This window comes from Tetrao urogallus, assembly GCF_951394365.1.
Source record: "Tetrao urogallus genome assembly, chromosome: 7".
NCBI classification, from domain to species: domain Eukaryota; kingdom Metazoa; phylum Chordata; class Aves; order Galliformes; family Phasianidae; genus Tetrao; species Tetrao urogallus.
Genome location: NC_136820.1, coordinates 46,270,167 through 46,289,525, shown reverse-complemented (window position 1 = coordinate 46,289,525; position 19,359 = coordinate 46,270,167). Strand labels below are relative to the sequence as shown.

Below are 19,359 nucleotides of genomic sequence, written 5' to 3'. Positions count from 1 at the left end.
CAAACCCCGCATGGAGCTCAAACTCTCTTCTGGGCTTGGGTCATCTACAGGCATGTGGGTCCCAAATCCTCTGAGGGACCCAAATTCTATGGGTGACCCAAATCCATTTTACGATCCAACCTGTGCCTTTGGTTCTCCAGACCCCAGGTGGAACCTGAATCCCCCTAGTCATCCAAATCCCTTACTTCTCTGAAAGAGTGGTGATGCATTGGCAGCCTGTGCCCAGGGAGGTGGTGGAGTCACTGCCCCCAGAGGTGGAGATGCAGCACTGAGGGATGTGGGTCAGTGGACACGGTGGGGATGGGTTAATGGTCGGACTGGATGATCACAGACGTTCTTTCCAACCTTCATGATTCTGTGATTCTATGATCCCAGGGTGGTCGTGGGTCCTTAAATCCTTGTGGGATCTGAACAACCTGAGGCATCCTAGGCCCTCTTGGGGTCCCATCGTGGCTGTGGCTCCCAACCCTCTGTGAGATCTGAAATCTTTGAGGCATCCAAAATCCTGTCAACAATTCTGGGTCCCAACACGGTTGTGAAACCCCAGGCCCTTGTGGCATTTGAACATCCTGAGATATCTAAACCCCTTTTGGAGTCCCAGTGTGGCTGCATGTTCCCAAAATTCCATGAGATCTAAACACTCTGAATTACCCAAATCTTTACCAGGGTCCCGCATGGTTCTGGAAACCCAAGCCTTTCCCTGCAGTATCCAAACCTCTTTCTGGATCACAGTGCAATTATGGGTTCCCAAATTCCATGTGGCATCTATACACCCTGAGGGACTCAAACCCCTTTTGGGGTCCCAATGTGGTTGTGCGTCCCCAAACTTCCATGGGATCTGAACTCCCTGAGACATCCAAATCCCCTTCAGGGTCACAGTGCAATTGCGTGTTCTGAAATTCCATGTGGGATCTCAACATTTTGAAGCACCCAAACCTCATTTGGGGTCCTGGTGTGGCTGCATCCCCCTCAAACTTCCTCGGGATCTGAACACCCTGAGACACGCAAATCCCTTCCAGGGTCACAGTGCAATTGCAGGTTCCCAAACTCCATGTGGGATCTGAACACCCTGAGGCACCCAACCCCCCTTTTGAAATCCCAGTGTGGCTGCAGCCCCAAACTTTTGGAGGGATCTGAATACCTCAAGGCACCCAAACACATTTCAGGGTCACAGCGTGGTTACGAGCGCCCAAACTTCGGAGAGATCCGAACACCCCGAGGCATCCGAGTCACTTTCAGAGTCACAGTACAATTGGGAGTTCCCAAATTGCACGTGGGATCTGAATGATCTGAAGCACCCAAACCCCTTTTGGGGGTCCCGGTGTGACTGCGCGTCCCCAAACTTCCCCGGGATCTGAACTCTCTTGAGGCACCCAAAGCCGTTCTGGGGCCTCGGCGCGGTTGTGGCTCCCAGCCCCTCAGGCCGTGTTTGCGGGGAGCCCCTCACCCCTCCGGCGCCCGCGCTCCGGGCCCAAGCCGCCCCGCCGACCCCCGGGCCCCTCACGGGCAGCGCCCCCGGCGGGCGGGGCGGGGAGGCGGCGGCGGCGGCCCTGAGTCAGCGCCCCGCCCGGGGGGGGGCAGGAAGCCGGGCGGGCCCGGGAGCGCGCCGGCCCCGCTCCTGTCACCGCCTGCGTCAGAGCCCGGAGTTTTCCACTGACGAAAAAGGGCAGCGCGGCGCGGCGCGGCGCAGCCCCGGCAGCGGCAGAGCGGGAGGCGCCGCCGCCACTGCAGCCGGAGCCGCCGCGCCGAGAGCCGCAGCCGCCGCCGCAGGTAGGGCCCGGAGCGGGGAGCGGGGGGGGGGGGGGGGTTCGCGTCGCCAACGGTCCGGCTCGCGTCGCTCCGCCGTCGGGGCGTACGGCTGGCGTCCGTCCGTCGGGGGTGCGGATCGCCGTCCGCCGTCGGGTGCGGGGGCTGCGGCTCGGCGCTCCCGGCCGCGGGGGTCGGGGCTCCCCGTGTCCCGGCGGACGGAGCCGGGCGGGAGCGTCGCGTAGGCGCCGTCTGGGCCGGGGCTGCCGTGCCCGCGGCGCCCGGGGGCGACGGGACCCGGGGAGGGGGAACGAACCGCTGGGAGCTCGGCGGGGACGGCGAGGATCGGGGAGCGGAATTGGGGGGGGGGTCTCCGCCGCGAGTCCCCCCCCCCCCCCCCCCCCGGTTTTATTTCCCGGCCGGACACCTATTGACGGCACCCTGTCGCCCCTCGCTGAGGCTGCGGCTGCAGTTTTGAGATGTTGAAAGAAAAGCGGGGGGAGAAGAGGAGGGGGTGTGGGGGGGGAGGAAGGCTGGCCGGCTCGCTGTACCCCGGAGCTCCCGGCCGGGGATGTATTCCTGTCGCTACAGCAACACCTACCGGCGCTCCGACGGACGCGCCGACGGACGGAGCGCAGCGCCCGCAGCGCTCAGCGCAACAGCGGCGGCTGTGGCAGCGCTCTGGGGAAAGGGAGAGGGGAACCGGAGGAGCCAAAGGGAAGCCCTCCGCACACAGAGCTGCCCCGGTGTTCCCGGAGCGCTCATCACCTCCGCCGTCACTTTGGGATGAGGCTGACGCACGGGGACAGCCTTGTCCCAGAGCCAATTATTATAATTATTATTTTTTAATTATTTTTCCCCCCTTTTATTTTTTTATTTTTTTTTTTTCACGGAACTTCACGTTTTAATCATTATTCTTTTTTATTTTTTTTTTCCCTTTTGTTCTTTTCCACGGAGCTTCGCCCTTTCATCGTCACTCTTTTTTAACTATTATCATTTATTTTTTTTTTCTTTTTCGCCTTTGTTCTTTTTCATGCGGCTCCACATCTTAATTATCGCTCTTTTTTCTTTTATTATTATTATCCTTTTTGCCTTTTTCCTTTTCCTCCTTTCTCACGGAGGACACCCGGAGCTTCACATTCCTCCCTTTAATAATTCAGTGCGGGAAAGGAGCGGAGCCGGGGGCAGCGTGCAGCACAGCGTGTACCTGCGGGAGGACGCACACGGAAACCTGCCCTGAATTATTCATGGGGTGTAATCAAGTCGAGGATTTTCCTAGACAAAAGCACGCGTCGCTCTGTTCATATTTATTGCGGTGCAGAGTACATCCGAAGCACGCTGCGTTCGGGCTATGTCAGATAACCTTTTAATGCATTTCCTAATGTTTCTTATTTACCTTTTGAGCTGTCAGTGAGCCAGAAGGGCTTGATGGCAAGCCTACAAAGCCGTTTCTTGCTGGGGTTCCCTAGATATTGGCTCACGTGTGCCCTGCTTCCCATGGACGGCGCTGGCAGTAGGATTGCTCAGGGCACAGCGAGTGCCTAAGGGCTATTTATAACCAGGGGAAAGCTGTGAAACCCTAAACCCAACCACGGGAGAGGGTGAAAATCAGCTGGGCTGAACCCTACGGGCTCCCCATTGCACCTCAGTAAATATGGCAGGAGTTAAAATGGTTAAGTGGACGGCGGTGATTGAGGGCTGATGGCTCTGCACTGGTGTCCTTTTTGATGGTGCTAAGGTCATGCGGTGGGAATAACACCTGGAAAAGGAAGAAAAACCTCCCCTTGGATTCAGCTCTGGATTTAGAGCTGTAGTGTTGGGTTTTAAAGCAATATTGGGCCCTGCTGAAGGCTCAGCCCCTTTGCACTGGGCTTGCAGGGTGCTCCTAAGGCAGGAAAGCTGCTGGTAAATCCATGCGTAGCACCGCTTGTTTTCTTGCTTTGCAGAGGGGACTTTGCTTACAGTTCACGTGTAGATTTGGGATCCTTCCACCTTTCTGGGATTCTCCCCAGGCGGAAAATCAAATTGCAAACACTGCTGTTCTCCTGCAGTCCCCCAGGACCTGCTTCCAGGAGTGATTCCCTTTAATTGCCGCATGCTTTGCTCCTTGCAAAACCCCAAAACTTCCTCCCCGTGCCTCTGTGCAGCCCCTTACAGCCAGGCTCTGTAGGATTTTGGGTGCCCTCCTCCTCTCTGGGCTGCACGGATGCCTTCTGAAATCCAAATGACTCAAAATATTTACTGTTGATACGTTGTCCAAGTGGAGGATAGTTAAAACATTAATTCTTTGCATTCCTGCATATTAGGGCTTTGCTCTGCAACTCGCCGAGTGCCAGAAATGGGACTTAGCGGATTCACTCCCCTTCCCCCCCCCTCCCACTAAGTCCCCCCACCCCCCAAAAGCTTGGAAAAAAAAATAAAAAAGAAAAGGAGGGAGACAGAGAGAAAAAGAAAGGAATGCACATCTGGGCTAAATATTTGTTAGAAAGTATTCCCAGGATAGTGGGAGTTCTGGTGCCAGAGAGGAATTCCTGCGGGTTTGATCCATTGCATTATGTGCTTGTTCCAAAAGCTGTTTTCAGTAAAATAGATGAGTAAGAAGTCTTAGCCAAGAACAGAATGTCTTTTTTGGCAACTAAAAGGAAGATAGGATTATTTTATTTCAGGTTATGTAAAAAAAAAAAAAAAAAAAAAGAAAAAGAGAGAGAGTGAGAGGGAATAAAGGTGGTAAAATCCTCCTGCGCTCTGAGCCGCTTGCAGAGATTTCCACTGCCGAGCGCTGATATTTTCTGTTTTTCACGCTGCTGTGCACATTTTTGTGACTTCTATGGCAGGCACAGATGCGGATGGGAGTCTCAGGCTTGCGGCATCACCGCAGCTCAGTGATCCCAGCCGTGGTTTCAGCAGCATTGCTCTCATGGCTTGGGTTCTGCTGCCGAGCGCTTGGGCAAGGAGGGGAGGGCACTGATGGCGCCTGGAGCAGGGCACTGGCTGTGCTCAGTGCAGGGCACCGACTCAGCCCTGATGGCTGAACCCCATCCGGGTGGTGTTTATAAGGGGCAGATGGATGTAGAGGTATTTTTTCAAAATAAATTTAAAAAATGGTACCGTCCAAAACACAGCTCCGTTGGCTGAGTGTTGGGACAGCATCGACATTCTGCTCGCTTCCCTGGGAATTATACAAACTGGGAAAGCCCCTTCATACCTTTGGGGTTTTTTGTCTGTAGGTAGAAGTCCTGGTGTTGCCCAGGCTGCTGGCAGCTGGTCCTCGCCCAGCTCATCCCCGCAGTCAGGATTTGGGGTGGAGGGCTGAATGGATGGATGGCACGTGGGAGGAGGTGGCAAACTGATGCAAGGATGGGGTGAGTTTGGCCAAAACGCCATGTCACTGCCTGGCGGCTTCTCTCTGATGCCCGCTGGTGTCCCTGCAGGGAGGGGACAAAGCCCAAGTGACATCAGTGCCTGCTCTACTCCCATCTTCTGGATGTGCTGGAGAGCTGCATTCTCCTCCTGTTGGCTGGAAGGCAACATCCTTCAGTAGGGATAGAGGAGACGGCCTTGCGGCAGTGAGTGGGTTCATCCCAGAGCCACCTGTGTTTGTTTTTGTGGAGTTTTTGACCATTCTGTGTGGATGAGGAGGTACTTCATTTTGGACTTCATTTTGGAAGTTTTTTCCTTCACTTCTGGCATGGGTGACCATCAGCAGAACGGGTGGTGGAAAAAGAACTGAAAAAAAAGGAGATTAGAGAGTTTGCAACGTTGTGGCTGCCAGCACTTTGCAAGTGAAAAGGAGAGGGCTCAGCACTGGTGCTGGATTGGACATGGTGCCACAGCCACTTTCTGCACATCAGCTTTGGGTCAAGGCCTCGACAACCCAACCTCTGGCACATGCAGCCCCATGCAATGTTTAACTTCTTCCAAGCCCAGAAACACTTCATCCATCCATCTTTAACCTTTCAGGGGACTTCTGGCATGGAAGCTGTCGGTGAATGTGATCGATGAGCAGTGGGGCTTTGCAGGCACCCACCATCGCAGGCACTGTTGAGCATCCCATCATGGGGAGGTTCTGAAGTCCATGCAGTTTCTGTGCCGCCTGCTCAGGGCTGTCAGGAGGATGTCGGTTTGAGAGATTTAAATTCACATCAGACATGCAAAAGAGGGTGAGAAAGTGATATGGTTACGGTTACGAGGAGTAGGTTGTGCTGGTGGGAGGGTTTCACAAGAGGGTATGAGGACACCGCGTCCATTAGCACTGGGTTTGCCCTTCCACCATGCTGCTCCAGGCACACTGGGTTGTGAATGCTGGAAATGGGCAGTAGAAGAGCGTGAAGGAAATTTAGGAATCTAGGCAAGCACAGAGCTGCTTTGTTTTTAATTAGCTACGTTGTTTTTAATTGCTACTATGCTTGATACATAACCCAGCCTAAACAAGAATAGCTTATTGAATGGGGGACTGACTATGAAAGGCACCGTGAGGAGAAGGGCTGTTCTTCACAGTTGATATATTTGTATTTCAGTGCTTCATTTAATAAGTCTGTTTCCCCAGGGGGCTGTAGCAAGTAAATCATGCCAGCAGATTGTTCTCTGCAAACCGGCTTATTTTTGTAATTAGCAAGACGCTCGAGCTGTAACTGCGCAGAAAGCGATCGGGGGAAGGAGTTAACATAAAAGAATTAGTAAGCAAAATGTAGTAATTATTGTTGGATAACGTTTGTGTTGATTGAATGGGTTCCTGGGCAGTTGCGTTTCCTCTAAAAGAGGAGAGGAATTGCAGCTGCGTGCAGGGGCGGCAGCGAGGTGTGGTTGTGGGTGCACCTTTGGGGGGTCACAGCCTGCACACTGAGCCCGTGCAGACTGTCAGTGGGATGATTTCCCTCTCTCATGATGCTTTTCTCCCTTCCTTTGCAGTTATATGAACAATACGGCGTCACCATGAGCGGGGTGTTGAAAAGGAAGTATGAAGAGCTGGGGGATGACAGCACCTACTGCTCCTCCTCCTCCTGTTCCCCTCTGTCCTCCTCAGCGTCCTCAGGCTGGGACTCGGATGAAGACAGCTCCCGTGGAGACAGCAAGCCCAGCTCTGCCATAGCACCTGGCTTTACCCGTGAGTCCCCTATCGCCTAGCCCTGTTTGCCCTATCCTTATAACCCCCCAGCGTCTTCACGAGAGTCTTCCTCAGCTGTTCCTCCTACCATTTTGCCATTTGTTTGCACCTTTTTTTTGGTCCAAATCCAAATTTCTGGGCCCATGGGGCACGCCAGTGCACAAGTGTCCAGAGGATGCTGCTATCAGAGCATCCTCCGTCCTTCAGCATGCTATCAGCTGTTCCATAGGCAACTATGGAACAGACAGCCCGTAATGCTGGTTTTGAAAAATGATTAACCAGCAGCCTAATTACCATTTCAGAACCCGCTTCCTATGTAAGGTGGGGACTTTGCCAAAGAACACGATGCGTTTGACATTGCCTCCGCTGTCAGTACAGATAAATGCTATTTTGTTTTCCCAGCGTTATCGGTTTTGAGGGCTTTTAGGAAAACATGCAGAAGACAAGGTCATAAAATCCCTTATCTGCTGTGCAAAGGGAAAAGAAAGACAATAGGAGACCATCTTCGTGGAGGAGAAATGGTCCAACCCAGTAAATTACACTGAACACCCACTGTATATAGCAGTTAAGCTCCACTTAGCAGACACACACAAACACGCAGGGTCTGAAAAGGCTTTAGAAGTCTTGTAATAATAAAGAGTCTCATTCTTGCTTGTCTTCCCAGGTTTGGTGACAAAACAATGAACTTTTTGTATTCTCTGGCTCCATTGAAAAAGGGTCAGGAATGGAAAAACAATTTGGAGGGGGGGGGGGAAGGAGGGAGAAGCAAATGCCAAAGTGCAGCAGCTCGGTCGATAGATGCTGGTGGTGGTTAACTTGCCTCTTGATAAAGAGCTGATGGTTTAGAAGATTGAATCAAGGTTATTATGAAAAAGCAACGCACAGTGCAAAGATAGCATCAAAGCGATGGCGCAGCCTGGTTCGAAACCCTCAGTGAGTGAGCAGAAGCTGCTGACACAGCTGGGTGAATGCTTTTTTTTTTCTTTTCTTTTTTTCCATCTGAAACTGAGATGCGGTATTTTGGCAAGCAAGACCTGTGAAATGTAGGTGCAGCTTGCTGTTCAGTTTGCACTTTCTCAGCTCTGCTCTCCAAGCAGCACAGCTCAGTCTCGTGCTGGGGATTGACCCAGCCCTTCTTGGCTGCTTGTTTCCACATTCCCACTACTTCATTAGCAGAGAGTGACACCAAAAAAATCAGACACTGAATTTGTGCATTGCCTCCTCTTCTTCCTGGCATGCAAACAGCACAAGGGACATTTGGATGGGATATAAGGAAAGCTTTCTATAATAAGGGTGGTGAGGCATTGGCACAGGTTGCTCAGAGAGGTGGTGAATGTCCCATTCCTGGAGACACTCAAAAGTCAGGCTGGACAATGCCCTGAGCACCTGATGGAGCTGTGAGTGTCCCTGTTCTTTGCAGGGGGGTTGGACCAGATGGCCTTTAAAGGTCAGTTCCAACTCAGACAGTTCTATGATTCTGTGAAATTGCTCTGACCAGTTATTCCACCCCTGCTTTCTCCATCTGCGTGTGCAGAACCGGGTATCTCTGGAGAAGCTCTGCTCTGAGTGCTGTGTAGTGTATTTCAGCAGCATAAAATAAACCAGAGTCATGCATTGCCATGTTTACCCTGGGGTCACCTGCATCAAGATTAACATCTTAGCAGCTGCTCTCAAATGAGGCTTACAAGAATAAACTACAGATTCGTGGTTCCTCCCAGTGGATGGTAAAAGGAAATACCAGGAGAAGCAGCCAATTCGGGCTATTTTCTGTCCTGCCCCAAAAGCTGGAGCTGAAGCATCAGTGTCCCAGTGTTGTGGGACCCTGGGACAGCAGGCAGGGTGAAGGGGTTGGGAACAGGACAGGTGTGCAGGGTGGTTGGCTGCTTGTTCGTTCTGCTCTGCTGCATGTGAAGTAAATGTATTTCCTGGCAGAAGTTGTGGTGGGGAGGAGAAGCAGTGGGCATTTATTAGGGTGAATCTGAGTGGTGACACCAGTGCATCAGGACTTGGCTTAGTTTCTCCTGTATCCACTTTCCACCTTTAGATCCTGGAGCACGAGATGCGGTGACCTTATCGTATTATGCTACCATTGCGAGTCCGGTTCATAGCGTTTAGCAAAGTTATTTTACCTCCATCTTCAGGATGGCATCGCTGACTGTATACTCTTTTCTCCCCCTTTTTTAGCCACGTCCATCCTGAAGAAATCCAAACGGCTAAAGAAGAACAACGTGGAGTTTGACCGGGTCACTGTGTTCTACTTCCCGCGCTGCCAGGGCTTCACGAGCGTACCGAGCCGCGGGGGCTGCACGCTGGGGATGGTGAGCAAACACAGCTCCTCTCGGCAGTTCACGTTAGCAGAGTTCTCCAAGGAGCAGGAAAACGTTCGTCGGGAGAAACTGGAAGAGAAATTGAAAGAGGAGAAGTTGGAAGCCTTGAAATGGAAAGTGAGTGGCTGGATTGGGGGTGTCTTTTCTCATGAAGGTCTTTTCTTTCTGTTGGTCTTTCCGAGTCCTCGGGACATTGATCCAGAACCTTCTGTGGGTCTCTGAGAAACACAGGTCGGTTCTCTGCCTTGAAAGAAGTGATGCTCAGCTCCCCTGGCAGGTATTCATCAGGTGTTCAGGTGGGACCTGAGCGAGATGCTGTGCACCCCATGGTCTTCAGGCTCTCGGGTTTCTCTCTGGAGGCTCTGAGACAGATACTGGTCATAGAGGTGGCCACTACTGGGGCAAGTCAGGAAGTGTCTGTGCTATGCAGTCAGATGTATGGTCTGGTGTTTGGGTGGTCCTCTGTGGAGCCAGGAGTCAGATCCTTATGGATCTCTTCCAGTTTGTATTATTCTGCGATTTTATGATTCATGTATTGGAACAGGCTGCCCAGGGAGGTAATGGAGTCACTATCCCTGAAATTGTTCAGGAACCACGGAGATGTGGCACTGAGGGACATGGTTAGCGGGCATGGTGGGGATGAGTTGGGATTGGACTAGATGACTTTAGTGGTCTTTTCCAATCTTTATGATTGCATGATTTCTCCTGGCCTGAGGTGTTGAGGGTTGCTGTCTTGGTGTCCCTGAGACCTCCATAACACCTTGCCCATGTTTTGCCCTCAGCTCACCATGAACGGCACGAAGGAATCAGAGGAAGCCAACCAGCTCACTATTGAAGACATCTCTGATGACGACATCGACGTCAGCAACGTGGACCTGGAGGATGGCTTTTTTCTCCAGCCCTATCCAGCCAAGAAAAGGCGTGCACTGCTCAAAGCCGTTGGGGTGAAGAAGATTGACAAGGAGGAGAAGCGGGAGCTGCACAGCATCCGCCTGTCCCGGGAGGACTGTGGCTGTGACTGTCAGGAGGTCTGCGATCCCGAGACCTGCAGCTGTAGCTTGGCAGGCATTAAGTGCCAGGTACTGCCCTATCTCATGCATCTCAAGTTGAAGCGGGTAAAGCTCTTGGAGATGCTGCTGGAAAGCATCTTCCTCCCAAATCGCTCATCCCATGGGGATGTGCAATTGCACACACATTGTGAATGGCAGAGAGAGACGGGCTGTGGGGGATGCCTTGGCAAAGGGAAGCCCTTTGCTCCTCCCACGAGGCTCCAATTTCTCCTTCTCCTTTGGTTTTATTCTTATTCTCCTTGGTGTGCATCCCAGCTCCCAGCACACGTAGGAGCATCAGTGTCAGCTCTGCAGGCCTACCTGCATGTCACAGGGTGACCCCTGTAGCTGCACTTAGTTACCTTCATTTATTTTTTTTTATATTTTCTGTTTTCAGAGGTGCTTGTCCTGCTGTGTTTGCAGGAGTATTCATTACTGTGGGTGCTGCTCACTTGCTTGCTATGTGCTGTGGTTGCAGGCTGGGCGGTGTAGGGTGTGTGTGCAGACAGTTGGTGTGCACAGGCAGTTGGAAATGCACAGGCAGATGGATGTGCACAGGAGGACTCATGGTCCATGTGCATGTCACAGCCCCCCTCTAGTGGCTGCTCACAGCTGGTACGTAGAAGTGCTGCAGATACCAGTGGAGCAATTTGTCCTTCATCCCGCAGAGAGGCAGAAGCTCGTGATACAGATCAGATATTAGATATCGTGGTGCAGTGCACAAAAATTCACATTTGTCCACTTATGTCTCCTTTCCGAGCATCTTCCAAAGAGCAAGTGGTGTGGGTTGGTTTTTTTTCACTATTTTGTATTTTTTGGCTTGCTTTTAAATCCCTCTCCCATGCTGCAAAGATGATGTGTGAGAGTTGGGGGGGTTAATCAAGGTGGCTTGGGCTTTAGGTGAGGGTCCTCACCCCCATGTTTTTCCCCCCAGATGGACCACACCTCCTTCCCCTGTGGCTGTACCAAGGACGGCTGCGGCAACACAGAAGGTAGGATCGAGTTCAACCAGGCCCGGGTGCAGACCCACTTCATCCACACCATCATGAAGCTGGAGCTGGAGAAGCAGCAGCAGAGCAGTGAGGGGGTGGCAGAGGTTGAACCTCCCTTCCGAGAGCGCTTGCCTCAGCTGGGCTGCACAGCGACAAAGGGGCCCTTGGAAGAACGCACGGCACCGCTGGCCCCCGCATTCCAGTTCAGCCCTGAGTTGGAAGCCCTGGGGGAGAACAGCTGCAGCAGCGACATGACGGACTCCTCCATCTCCTCCCACCCCAGCGAGGACCTGGAGGAACCCTATGAGAGCCTCCCCTCCGACAAGTCCCAGTCGGACATCGATGACGATGGCTTGGCACGCATCCTCCACTTCAATGATTCGGATGCCGAGGAGGAGGCAGACCGCTGCCAGGACAACCTGAGCTGTTTCCACCCTGCCGACTTCTTCATTGAGGACCATGACTGCGAGGCCAAGCCCGGCCCTGGGGCCTCATCCCACCTCTCTGAGTGCCTGGACGAGAACGCCAACCAGGACAGTGGTGGGCTGCTGGAGGAGGCCATGCACGCGCGCTGTGATGGGGTGTCGTGCTGCGCCCCAGCCCCAGCTGAGTCGTGTTCCAAGAGCTATGCTGACCTCAGCCTTTCCTCTGACTCCTTGGATTTCTTCCAGTCCTTCTCGGACTATAACTTGGGACCCCTTTACAACTCCTTGAAGGAGTATGAGAACCTTGATAACTTCTCAGCGTTACAGTTTCAGTTGCCTAATTTCCCCGGTTTCCCGCAAGCTGGAGATCAGGGCTCCTGTTTCTTGGAGTCTCTCATCGGTTTGTCCGAATCCGTCCCCGAAACCCCAGCCCCTTTCACAGACAATCAGCTTTTGGAGGACGCCATCAAGTCATCGCTGATGGAAACGGTGAAGGTGTGAAGCTCCTGGCTGGCTGGGGATGCGAAGGATTGGCAGCATCGTGGTGCTGAAACCAAAGCCGAAGAACGGTTGGACGGGCAAACTTTCACTTGTGCTATGTGAAAAGGATTTAAAAAAAAAAAAAAAAAAAAAATCAGACTTTCTGAGCAGACAAACTATTTTTGGTCTTTATAGAATGTGGACGTTTTGACATACTGCAGCTACAATCAGTCCTCTTGCTGTTTGTGCAAAAATTTCTAAACTTTCATGATGGGGTTGGGGGAGGGGGGGGTGGAGGGAGGGACGAAGACTTTCAAGTATGAATTTCCTTGTGTTTTGTATGCAAAGGCCTGTTGAGAAATGCTCCTTGCGAATGTTGCCAGTCGTACACACAGCCCCTTCTAGAAACGTTTCGGTGTCGCGGGAACTTTTTCAGCCAACTCTTGAAGCTGTATTTATTGTGAAAATTCGTGATTTGCATAAGAGCCAGACCAACACGCTCTTGGGTTTAAATCGGAAAAGGTTTACAGAAGAGATCCGTACACTATATACATAATCATCCTTCATCTATTTATTGCAAATTCCAGAATTTAACTAGCCACTGAAGCTTGAACTAGCATGAAACCTTATTTAAATTGGTGATACCTCAGATGTATTATGTGCACAATCATATTTTTTGCATAATATATCTGTATTTATTTATTTTCTACCTGTAGTACATGAATAGCACTGTGGTTTGTCAATGACCTGGAAGGGCAGTAAGGGTCTCCAGCAGCACACGTCCTAAAGATGACCCCAGTGTCTGAGTCTGGGAGGTGCTGTCTGTTCGGTCTTCACCTCACACTGCTACAAGAGCTGAATGCAAGGTGGGTGGGAGGGGAGGGATGAGGGAGGTGTTCCTACAGCATCCTCTGGTAGTGAACCATCCTTTGTAGACGTGATAGCGCGTAGTCTGGTATGCATGATACTGCTATAGGGAGCAAAACCATCCTGTGTTTGAGAAACATGAGCTAGCTCTATTTAATGAACAAAAACCACCGAAATCTTTCCATAAATTATTTTCTAATTTATTGAATTTCCTAAGGATTTGGCCATGAGATCTTTTGTGATCACTTATGGTGCCTAAATATGCAGAGGAACTGCCAGCGAGGGAGAAAGTCAGGGTGACCTTTGCAGCCCGTGGGGCTTTGGAGAGCAAAGTGAAGGGCAGCAGCACCCTTACGACTCCCAGATATCAAGGATATGGCAACTCCAGAAACGTGTGGGCCAGACTGTTTATACTCTTTTTTTAAACAGATAAATTGGGTAAATCAAGGAAAGGAGATGAATATGAAGGTTGTTGCATTATTTATTGAGTACGATTGCAGAGAGGAGGAAAAAAGAGAAATGGTTGTGCTTAGGAGGGAGATTAGAGGCCTACTTAGATTTTTTGTTGTTTGAATCAGCCTGAGAACATGACACTATTTGGCCATGCCACGTAACTGGACCCAAACCTGCACGCCAGTGATACACTAAGTGCCTACGCCAGCAGCGTGAGCGTCTATGTATCTCTCTGGAAACCCACAGCTGTACATTGAAATCCCCCCTTGCATAGTCACCCAGTTGGGGGGAATCATCCCAGAATGTGGGGCTGGGGACCTTTCCCTTAGCTGAACCCTCGCTGTCCCCACCGGCAGGGATGGGGGCTGTTTGAGACCTGCCACTTGATGGACAAGTAGTCTTGCCATGCCACCATGGCACCCTGCCAGCAATTCGGAAAGCTTCTGGCGTATGAATAGCACGAAGGCTGGGTTTTTGTTTTTTTGTTTTTGTTTTTGTTTTTTAAATTATTGTTATTAATTATTATTATTATTATTTAATTGTACATCTTCTCTGGTATTGAGCCGGTCAACCTTGAAGCAGAGTCAACCCGCCACGTCCTCCCACGAGGCATCCCCCTGAGGCCATCCCCATGGGCAGGAGGGCGACTGTAGGAATACTACTGGCAGATGGAGGATTTCCTGGATACCTATCTATCTATCTATCTATCTATCTATCTATCTATCTATCTATCTTATTTTTTTGTTGTCGCCGTCGTTTCTTTTGACTGAAAACCCCCCTTGGTTGTCTTCTGGTGGTAGTTGCTATCCTTCAGACTGCATCAAAAATACTGACTGTTGGAAGTCTGGTACCGTTCTGTATTTATTGGCACTAATATATTTTATAACATTCCTCAGTTTCTCTGCATATATATATATATTTATATATATAAAATATATGCATATATTTTATATATATATATATACACAACACTTTTTGTAATGAATGACAGAGATTGACTCCTGCCATTGTGGATTTTTTTTTTTCTATAATTTATTCATTTTATTTGTGTTGGTGCCAAAAAAAAAAAAAAAAAAAAAAAAATTTTTCTCTTTTTTTTTTTTTTTTTTTTTTCTTTTCAAGGCACTGAATTGTAAATATATAATTTTGTTGCTTGTTTGTTTGTTTTTCTTCTCGGTATCTATGTAAAAAGTTGCCTGTTAAACAGTTTTTAAACTGGCTATTTATTGACACAATCTGTAATTATCTAATGTATTGATTGAAACACTTTGGTTTCAACATAGCTTTATTTTAGCTTTCTTTGTGTATATATTGTGATTATGTTGCTTAAGGGTACAAGTTAAAAAAAAAATGCTTTATTTTTACCTTATCCATTTGCATTTGTTTAAAAAAAAAAAAAAAAAAAAGGAAAAAAGCATATTTGTCTACAGCTGCTGTCTCTCATTTCATCAAAGCAATATGAAGAAATTTCCATTACACTTTCAATAAAATAATTTTGTTTGAATGCGGCAGCGTCTTCACTCTTTCTCCTTGCGCCTCCAGCATGACTGCTTGTTACTTTCTTTTCTCTGCTGTGGCTCAGATGCTTGGATGAGGGGTGTGAGAGCTACTGCATGTCACAGCTGCTCTTTTTTTCCTTTGTTTTTGCTTTTTTTTGGACCGTTTTGAAGCTCATCACCCCAGGATTCCCACCCCAAATACTGAGATGGACCTCAAAATCATGACTTTGCCCAAGGACGGGTGTCCTCCCAGAGGTACCCAGTACCACGATGAAAGAAGAGTGTCAAAGGACGCCCTTGGGGTGGGACACTGTCCTCATCCCCATGCCTGTAGCTCTGTCCAGACCTGGACATTGAAACTGCACTGGGCAGAGCACCTTTAGCAAGGAAATGGGAAATGGTGGTTGTATCAAAGCCCAGCAAAGTGCTGGCACGGTGGGTTGGAGTTGTCTGGCTGGAAGGTCACTGTGTTGAGGCCATCTGGGCTGTCCCACTAATGCAGCTCTTTCTGCAGGACCTTCCTCCTGACTGGTGCCAGCCCATGATGTGTGGCACTGAGGATTCAGGAATGGAAAGGCCAAATTCATCTGAGCGCAAATCAGAGACGTGAACACGGAACATGAGCTGGATTTGGAACCACGTGTTTTTTCCCCATCAACGTTTGAGCCCCTCAAAATCCAGACTGAGTGGGAATAAAAAACCCTCTAGCCCATTGCAAAGGTGTTTCCCACTGTCACTGTAGTTTGTGCTGATGAACTGTTAAATGTTCATCTTCACTGGGCCAAAACAGCCTACAACAAACTGTCATGGTCAGCACAGCCTTCCTGCTTTTCCACCCCAGGGGGAGCCTCCTGTGTCACTCGTCTCCCTCCTTGGCAGCCTCCATGGCAAGGCTGAGGCCAGCTGCAATTCAGCACGCGGCGGGACAGACATGCCCAGACCCGATGACACACGGCTGTGATTCATTGCCGTGGGCAGCTCCTTCAATGGACCCAATAAATCCCGCCTCTGCAGCTCCAGCTCGAGCTGTGCACTCCCCACCTTCCTCACCCTCTTTACTGTCGTTAGTTTCTCTCCTCCGTGCAGCTACCCTCGTTCCTAACACCCAAAAGCACACAATTATTCATTGTTTGCTTTCATTTCATTCTTTAGTTGCTGCTGAAAGAGTTAAAGCATCTTTGCAACCAGCAGACAGACAGCAGTTCTCTCCCTACATAGGGACTGAGTCATTTGTTGCGCAGAGCTGGCACCAAGCAGGAAGGAGATGTCTCTGTTCTGGGCAGGAACAGCCATAAAGTGACAGAAAAGATGGACTTCATGTGCAGTAGGGAAAAAAAACACCCCAGGAGCTGCAGGGCAATGCAAACCCAGGGTGTTGCCTGGGACGCTTTCATAAAGACAGCTTTTCCCACATCAAGGACCTGCGTCTACTCTGAAGATCCAAAATAAATCACTTTTTATCCTTGCAGCACAGAAATCCTCATCACTCCATAAGGGTCCCTCTATCTAATCAACCAGTATTGCACACCAGCACAACAGCAGCTTAATTTGAACCCCTCGAGGGTTCCTTTGTGCTCATCCATCTCAGGAGCATCCCAGGCAATGGGTGTTGCTAAATGTAGAGAAGAAAGGTAAGTAATTCCTAGAATCATTGAAGTAGTAAGGAGCACTAAGATCATCTAGTCCAATCACCAGCCCATGCCTGTGACAGCTCTAGGCCACGTCACTCACTGTGACATCCACTCTCTTCTTGAACATCTCCAGGGATGGTGATTCCCCATCTCTCTGGGCAGCCTGTGCCAATGCCTCACCACCCATTCAGGGTTCCTAATATCCAACCTGAACCTCCCCTGACACAACTTCGTGCCAGTACCTCTCATCCTAGCTCTATTTCTTGCTAGAAAACAATAAATATTCTTCTTTTGACAGACACCTGGCTAAAGAGAGAATTCAGATAAGTCACTGATGGAAAGAACCAAGTTTTCTCCTTCACAGCTTCATCTACGAGGAGTTTTAAATACGGCTTGAACCACACATTTCATCAGCCTGCTTTATATCACCAGGATGCTGTGAACAGCAGCATTGCCATCTGCTGGGCAGCAGCCCCAGCTGCTTTCTCCTTCAGCTCCACAGCACATTTTGCCCAGAGAGTGAGGTACCGAAATGCCTGAGGCCTGGAGCTCAGAGCAGAGGAGGCTGAGGCAGGGCTCACGGCCATACAGCTCCAGTGCTGAGCTCTGCTCTCTTGGGACAACGATAGGGCCCGAGGGAACAACGTGGAGCTGTCAGGGAGGGACAGCTGGGGGTGAGGGAAAGGCTGTGCCTCAGAGGGCAGTGGGCATGGAATGGGATGCCCAGGCTCAGAGCTGCCGTTTGGACAAGGTTGCAGGAGGAAGCTGCCACCACAGCAAATAACATTCCTCCAAAATAAACCTGCTCTATTGAGAGCGTTATCTACTCCACTTCTAGGAAATAATGACTTGGATACTACTTTGGAGTAAATAGAGATGAGAATTTAATGGTTCGTAAGTGCTTTTTATATTGAAAGCTTCCCAAAGTGCTTTGCAGTAATTAGGGCTGAATAGCTGTGAGGAGAGGTGGGAGCTCATTGTATTCCCAAAAATATGGGTCAATTTTGCTCAGGAGAGGAAACAACTGGGTGATGAAGTGATGTAAATTTGACTATTGTACTTGGAGGTTTATCTGACAAAACACGTCTGGGGTAGGATGTGAATGAGGGCACGTCCATAATATAAGCATGGAATCATAAGATCATAGAATCATAGGATCATAGAATGGCTTGGATTGAAAAGGACCTCGAAGACCATCTAGTTTCAACCCCCTGCTATGTGCAGGGTCACCAACCAGCAGACCAGGCTGCCCAGAGCCACATCCAGTCTGGCCTTGAATGCCTGCAGGGATGGGGCATCCACAGCCTCCTTGGGCAACCTGTTCCAATACGTCACCACCTTCTGAGTGAAAAATTTCCTCCTAAATCATCTCAATCCAGCTGTGACATGACTGAGGGCTCCACTGCCAAGTGTATCTCTGTGTGATCTCTAAGAGTATCTCTGTCAGATCCTCTAAGAACTCCGGGTGTGCTGTGTTTGGGGCCATCGGAGATGTTCAAAGCTCTGTAGACAGCTCTATGGGGTTGGTGGAGATGAAATGGGGCCTCAGAAACCTGTGCTTCTCTGAATCAGCAGCAGGATGGGATGTCCTCAGTTGTCCCTAGTGGCCTTGTCCTCCCTACTGGATCCCTGAATCCCAGAACTGTGTTGTACATCATCTACAACCTTATCAAACACCTCAAGATGTTGTGGCCAGTCCTGTACCTCACCAGCACCCTACACCTGCTGGGATCAGACTCAGAAGGTGCCTTCAGTAGCCATGAGTGCTTCCTTTTTTTGTTCTGCTAAAGGACATGGGGAACATCAGTTTTCCAAAACATGGACGGCTTTAGCTGCATACTCATCACCCAGCTGTGGAAAAAGCAAATATTTTATTACATAATATTTAATATTATGGTACCCAATGGTGTTTTTGCTGTCCTATTGGATATTGTATCTCTGTAAGACCTAGTACCTTCACATAATAAAGCCTGTTGGAAGAACAGCATTTTCCACAGGTGCCTGAGGTAAGGTTACAGATTTTCCTGTAGTGCTCAGAAGCAAGGCTCTTGAATACCAAGGCATGGAAGAAGCACATGCAATGCCACGTGAGTGCTCCCAGGCCATCGCCTCCTCTTATCCTATGCCATAAATCACAGCTGAGCAGCACAAACTGTTCCTGTCATGGGAACCCGGAAAAAAAAAATGCTCCTTCTTGGTGCTGGGGACGTGATAATGACTCTGAACAGCCTCTAACACGTGGTTCTCCTGCAGCTGCAGCATAATATTTCTCCTCCTGGTTGCCATCCTTAACCTCTTTGTGGCTCAGGCACTGAGCACACAGAGATAGACCCAATCTCAGGCACCTCAAAGCCAACAGAGACTGCACTCCTTCACCTCTCAGCATCCAGGAGGGTTCTGGAAAGGATTGAGGGACTCCTGTGGAAAATTCCACTCTCTGAAGCCTTTGATCATGTATATTCAGGGTGCTGCTCTCACTTGGTTCCTAAGCAAACTGCAAGGGCTATGACTCCATTATTAGTGAGTCTAACATATCTAGAAGTGAAGCAGCTGAACTTGGTGTCACACGCTGTCTTAAAAGTAGCAAGAACCACTCACTAATATTAAAGGGAAGGAAAGCTAATTCATTATTTTTTGTGTCTTTGCCTGCGTCAGAGGAGGACGAGGACAGTTGCCAAAATTCTGAATGCAGAAGAGACATTGTCAAGGGCAGCCTGATAAAGCAATAAGCTACAAACACAGCTGGGGCTCCAGTCCTTTTGTAAATCCTGAATAAAGCGCTGCTG

At 49.8% G+C, this 19,359-nt stretch overlaps 1 protein-coding gene across 1 annotated transcript; it reads left to right on the top strand.

Moving 5' to 3' along the window:
• Positions 1-6,678: 6,678 nt before the first annotated feature.
• On the top strand, positions 6,679-12,144 carry CSRNP1 (cysteine and serine rich nuclear protein 1; the record flags this gene model as incomplete). The annotated part of the gene is made up of 4 exons (XM_079538502.1): positions 6,679-6,850; positions 9,035-9,294; positions 9,960-10,256; positions 11,161-12,144. The coding sequence occupies 4 exons, from the start codon at positions 6,679-6,681 to the stop codon at positions 12,142-12,144; spliced, it is 1,713 nt and encodes a 570-aa protein (XP_079394628.1).
• Between the last annotated feature and the right edge of the window lie 7,215 nt (positions 12,145-19,359).